At 35.3% G+C, this 6,000-nt stretch overlaps 1 protein-coding gene across 1 annotated transcript; it reads right to left on the reverse strand.

Moving 5' to 3' along the window:
* Positions 1-3,396: 3,396 nt before the first annotated feature.
* Positions 3,397-5,763, reverse strand: LOC113492819 (juvenile hormone esterase-like). The gene is made up of 3 exons (XM_026870496.1): positions 5,502-5,763; positions 3,932-5,211; positions 3,397-3,736 (listed from the first exon to the last, which is right to left on the reverse strand). The coding sequence occupies exons 1-3, from the start codon at positions 5,700-5,702 to the stop codon at positions 3,526-3,528; spliced, it is 1,692 nt and encodes a 563-aa protein (XP_026726297.1). The 5' UTR covers positions 5,703-5,763; the 3' UTR covers positions 3,397-3,525.
* Positions 5,764-6,000: the final 237 nt, after the last annotated feature.

The following is a 6,000-nucleotide window of genomic DNA, read 5'->3' on the forward strand; positions in this document are numbered from 1 at the left end:
CAATGAAACATGGTAAAAAGACCAATAAAAAAATACGTATCACTCTTATTTTTCCTAATAGTAAATTGCCCAAAACATTTTGAATTTTTGTCTGTTGTAAATACGACAAAATTTCAAATGTTTTAGAAAATTAAATTTTCCATAAGAAACCATGATGACATTATCGTCTTACACTGTCAGAGAAAAATAACAAAAAACTGCTAATAGTTAGCCAAAAGGCGGCAAAGGAAGGAACATGAGTATGAGTTCTATTCAGTAAATGTCTGACTTGTTAAACTTAAATTCAATAATTAGTTGGAGTAGATACCTAAAGTGCAAAGGGTTCACAGCTGTATTTGTCTATATAATGACTAGCTGTTGCCCGCGACTTCGTCCGCGTGGTTAGAAGATATAAGTTATAATTTATACCTGCCTTCTATCTATCTATCTATCTATCTGCCTTCCATCTATCTTGTAGGATTCAGTCAGCGTTTGCAATGTAATCGCAAAAAATGTTTTTTTTTAAGACCTCACATTAGAAGCCTCAAAAATTGTAGCCTATGTGTTATTCTGATGTATAAGCTATATTGTGGTAAAGTTTCATTCAAATCCATTCAGTAGTTTTTACGTGAAAGAGTAACAAACATCCATACATCCATACTTACAAACTTTCGCCTTTATAATAGTAGTAGGATAATTAAAAACAAAACACAAGCGAATTACTAAGAATCAGAAAACTATTGAGTTAATCAAATTACTTACTCGAGGAAAGTTCCCCCGATTTTTTTTTTACTCATACACTTAGTACGCTTAGTTGATTGGTAGGAAGTACCACATTTGCACATGTAGCGGGCCTTCTCTATTTTGCTGAGTTTTACATACTAGAATGTTAGACTATATCATTCGAGCATTAGATGTAACACTACCATTGCCCAGAAAAACGTTACTCGGTAATTAAAGTACGCACTAACCAGAAGGGATAAAATTAATGGACTTTTTTAAATTCTGTAATTGTCTTTTTTTGAGTATTTTGCAATGTACATTACCTATAGTAAGCTACCTTGAAAAAAAATGTTGAATCAACGACTGCTACTTATTAATTTGCGGAGTACTCAACACCACCGTTCAGAAAGATGATTCACTTAGCGACATCTAGTGGCAACTTATTACAATCTTTCGATGAGCCTATGTTTACCTAACTTTGTAATAATTAATGAGTCGTGATACAGATGGCGTTAGCACCTTTGCTTATTTACAAAATGGAAAAAATCAGGTTATTTACACCATTTAATCATATCATAACTGAAGAACAGAGGGACCGATTCTTGATTTGTTTATTTTGAAACCATTTTAAATCGCAGCATTATTACAAAATAAGAATTGTCTCACACATGATCTTTAATAGATAGTGAATAAAAGGAAAATTCGATCTTTTGCAAGTGAATACCGCTATGGCTGTGGAAACGAGACGTATTACTCGGCGTTCCGAATTATAGTGTAATTTTTTTTTTTTTCTAAATAAATAAATAAATGCGGACAACATCACATACATTGTTCTGAACCCAAAGTAAGTTGCTGAAGCACTTGTGTTATGGAATTCAGATACAACGAAGGTATCACAAACACCCAGACCCGAGACAATGTAGAAATGTGAATTTTTACATTGACCCGACCGGGGATCGAACCCGGGACCTCAGAGCTAGCGACACCTTGAAACCGGTGCGTATGCCACTCGACCACGGAGGTCGTCATTTTCTTTCACATTTCCCAAAATGACACTTGGAGTTGGAGAAAATTGGCATTACTCCCAATTTTGGCAATCTACAAATTTTAATGAAACTACTTTTACGGATTTTATGGTCACGGGCAGACCCGTGACCATAAAATCCGTAAAAGTGATACCTGCAAAGGTGTCGAAACGTCGGGAACTAAAATCAAAAATTAAACCGCGATAAAATCCGTAAAAGTAGTTTCATTTCAATGTCTAACATTCGCGTAAACCTAAGAAACCACTATACAAATTTTAATTTTGGTAATTGATTTTTTTTTGAGTTTTATTTTTAATATTAAATTCACCCAAAATTTTATGTGAAATTTCACTTTAATATAGTAAACCGTTTTATTAGTCGGTTGCGAAACGAGTTAAATGTTTTTAAAAGCAATAAGATGACTTTACTGAGTATTCAGTTGTAAATGCACTTTTAGCCGTTTTTTATTACTCTCTATGTTTAGCTACATTGATGTCTTTCCGTAACTAGTCTATGTCTAATTTTTAAAGATAAGAAAAGTATTTCCGGTCTACCCAACAACAACTTTTTCTCGAAGACTATAATATGTTCAACGAATATACTACATATCCTAAACGTAGTAGCTATCAAATTTAATTGTTTGTATCAGTTAGTCAAAATTTAGGAACTACAAGCTTCATATAACTAATACCTTGTATTTGTTTAACTATTGCTTATTGTACTAAATCAATATTTGTAATAAAAACTTTAATAATATATGTCCGATTTCTGGTTGATTGTCCTGATTTTATATTAAACCAACCTACCTAATTTTTAGATAGTTCCTTAAACACAACTTTATTAAGATTAAGAATTAAAAACCTGTTTTTGATTTTGCGCAGGGGCTAGATTAAATACTTCACTAAAACGATAGGTAATTGCGAAGTGCGATTATTACTACTTAAAACTATAAAACGGTATGTACGGTAAATGATATGCGGACAGGTTAACGAAAGTATAGAGTATACTATATCTACTATAATAAATTGCTAAATAATCATGAAGACGACTTTGCTCACGTCACAAAATCGCCGATCACTATGACTGAAAATAGGTTGACTAGATAACATAGATAGATTAAAATTATCATTGTTACGAACGCAAATAAATTAGTAGCGAGTTCGAATCTATATACTTTGCTTGGTGCTCTTTTTTTCATGGTTGTCCATCAATCATACGAAAGGAAGAAGAATCCAAGGGTTCTGAAGATTTTTATGACAAAATCTCTCGAGGAGTAATAGACTGGCTAATTTTCAGTTTTAGTCTGGCAGTTTATGATTTTCATGTCCATGCCGCGACTTATACTTCTATTATTGCATTTTTTTATTAAAGTCGATCCTGAATAAAATATCGATACTATTTTACGTATGCGATTATTTTATTACTATAAATTGTAAACATACTCGTGTAAACCTTGAAAATATTACCATATTTATTAATAATTACTTCATACTTATAAATGTAAATAAATATCAGTATCGCACCCATAACACAACCCTGTAGGACTCCTATAAATATTTAATAAGCACTCAAAATTTGTATTCGATTTTTAATAACGTTTAACTAATCAACGTTTATCACATGTGTTTATCACTTAAAGTTCATTCAAGACTGCCATTCTGGGATTTCAAATAAACTATTTAATACCGCAAAAATTCGAAGTTCCAAAAAATATCGTGCTATAAAATATATATATAGACGGAGACATGAATAATTATAAAAATAATAAGTATTTATATCCTATAATTATTACTTATGTCTACAATTCATGGCGTGACTGAGCACTAGAAGCTGGTGGAGGTATAGGGTCCAGGTAGTACTTCTGGTAGATGTCCAGCCAGAAATTAAAGCGCGTTTCCTGCAGCGGCTCGTGCTTCAACTCCAACTCTTGTCCCAAAGACATGTACGGTGACAAGTTTGCGCCCACCGCCGGCCACGCTGGTAGCGACGATCCTTCTGGCACCGGTTTACTAAAAGAAATCATTTTATTATTATTATTTTTCACATTAAAATGCTTAATAAAAACATTGTTAACTTCTGAAGGATGTTTAGTTACAAATACACGAATAATTTACTTCATCAACATACAAAAATAATGATATTGTTTCGATGATTCATTAATTCATTTACCAATTGAATATTGATCTTGTGCAAAAAATGCTTACCCAGTTTTAATGAAATTGTGCCATAATTGTCGAACCTTCTTCTTCATGACCAGACGCCCAGCGCTTGCAAGACTTTCGTTTTGATTAAATAAGTTTAAGCCATCCATAACAGCGTGTGTTTGAGCAACGTGGTCCGCACCCCGTACATTTGTGTGTGGTACTGTGGGAATATCCTCATCCACGTACGAATATTCATACAAATATACTTGTTTATGCCCCGCCTCAGCATACAGCTTTACTGCCCAAAGTATAGACGTAGTAAAGAAGACGTCCGAAAAATAATCAACGTAACTAAGTATGTTATCATTTCCAACTGGCTTGTTGCCAAAGTAGAATTTCTTAATTTTATTTGCTACTTCATCTTTTTCCTCTTCGGATTTGAACGTCAGGTCAGCTGGTAAGAAATCAGAGAATTTCTCATTCATTTTATGTTTCCAGTCATCAAAGTAGTGTATGCGTAAAAGTCCTTCCATATCAGCTAAACCAACCAACACAGGCAACTTCCTATAATCACCTCTCTGCAATATACTTAAAGGTGATTCAGTGAGAAACGCGTCTTTTGTCGTCTCACGCTCTATACATGGTGAAAATAAGAACGTAGAATCATATCTCTCAGTTAAGAGATAGGAATTTAACAATTCTAGTGGAGCTGTCTTGTAAAATTCTTCTAAAGCGTTATTATCATCAACGTTTGTGAAATTCAGTAGTTTAGCAAACGTTTTTGCAATATCCAAAGGATCTCTTTGTATTGAAAATACCGCAAGAGCTCCTCCACTCTCAGGTATAACTCGGTGGAACAGACCTTCTGCTGATTTAGAGAGCATTAAGAGCTCTACTGACGCGGATCCAGCACTGTAGCCAGCAATAGTGACGTCATCAGGGTTCCCGCCGTAGCTCGCTATGTTCTTTTGCACCCACCGAAGCAAGGCAACCTGGTCCTTCATACCGGCATTACCTGGTGCGTCTTCAGTGCCGAGACAGAGGAAACCGTTCACTCCCAGGCGGTAGTTAAAGGTGACAAGAACGATGTCTTTCGTTTTCAAAAAATGTTTAAATTTAAAGAAATTCCCATAACCTATTACAAAACCACCTCCGTGCACGTATACCAGAACTGAGAGATTCTTCCTTCTCGTGTCAGGCACGTATACGTTTGCGATCAGACAATCTTCTTGTTCCACAAAATCTTTTGGCAGGGCATCTTGTATTATCGTTTGTGGACATAAGACACGTTTGTCTACGGCGTCAAATGGTGTTTCCCAAACAGGTGCCGGAAGAGGAGCCTAAAACGAAAATTTGGTAAGGCATAGTAAAGTACAACTTAAGCTATATAAATTGTCAAAAAGTTCGTAGGCCGTATATTATTCGATTCAATGTCGGCACCCACAAAAAGGTTATGTTATTAAAATAAATAGGGATAACGATATTTTTGCTGGAATTAAAAAGAAACACTAAGTAATAATTATTTTATAATTGCCGTTTTTGACTTGTTCTATGACCATTTTGCCTGCCTGAATTAAAAGGGAACACTATTAATGGATTTTCAAGAGCAACATTATTCAGATGTAATCACCTTGTATCTGTTTTCGCCGACTGGAGTTGTAGCGTATGGTATGTTATAGAACGAGTAGAGGTGGTCTGCATCGGGATCCCTGCGCCCGCGCACCGGTCCCTGCGGGGTGTCCAGCTCCAGCCAGTCCTCGTCACTCGGCTGCTCACATGTGACGCACACGGCCGCCGCGCACAGCAGCAACACACATGTCCACAACTTCATGATTACAGCTGTCACCTTATATTTTGTTCACAATTACTGTCTCCCTAAAAGCAGACACTGAAGTGATAATGTTTCGGCAAATCTGACACTTTTATATTGTAGATAAGAGAAATCACGATGAGCAGCAAAAACTAAACAGCAACTCACTATCAATATTGAAACTTGTCCATCCTTTCTCGAACGATACAACTGAAAATAACTTCAGTTCTCCAATTCAGCCGAGTGCGATGCTTAAATTCATTTAAACGACACAAAAACGAATTGAACTTGAATTAACCCAACATAATATTTCAACACT

Source organism: Trichoplusia ni, chromosome 4, assembly GCF_003590095.1.
Source record: "Trichoplusia ni isolate ovarian cell line Hi5 chromosome 4, tn1, whole genome shotgun sequence".
Lineage (NCBI taxonomy): Eukaryota > Metazoa > Arthropoda > Insecta > Lepidoptera > Noctuidae > Trichoplusia > Trichoplusia ni.

Excerpts from the sequence above, each read along its gene's own strand:
- LOC113492819 (XM_026870496.1), bottom strand. The coding sequence starts at position 5,702 with ATGAAGTTGTGGACATGTGTGTTGCTGCTGTGCGCGGCGGCCGTGTGC. Across the intron at positions 5,212-5,501 it reads TCGGCGAAAACAGATACAAG|GCTCCTCTTCCGGCACCTGT; the intron begins GTGATTACATCT and ends TTTTCGTTTTAG. Across the intron at positions 3,737-3,931 it reads CACAATTTCATTAAAACTGG|TAAACCGGTGCCAGAAGGAT; the intron begins GTAAGCATTTTT and ends GATTTCTTTTAG.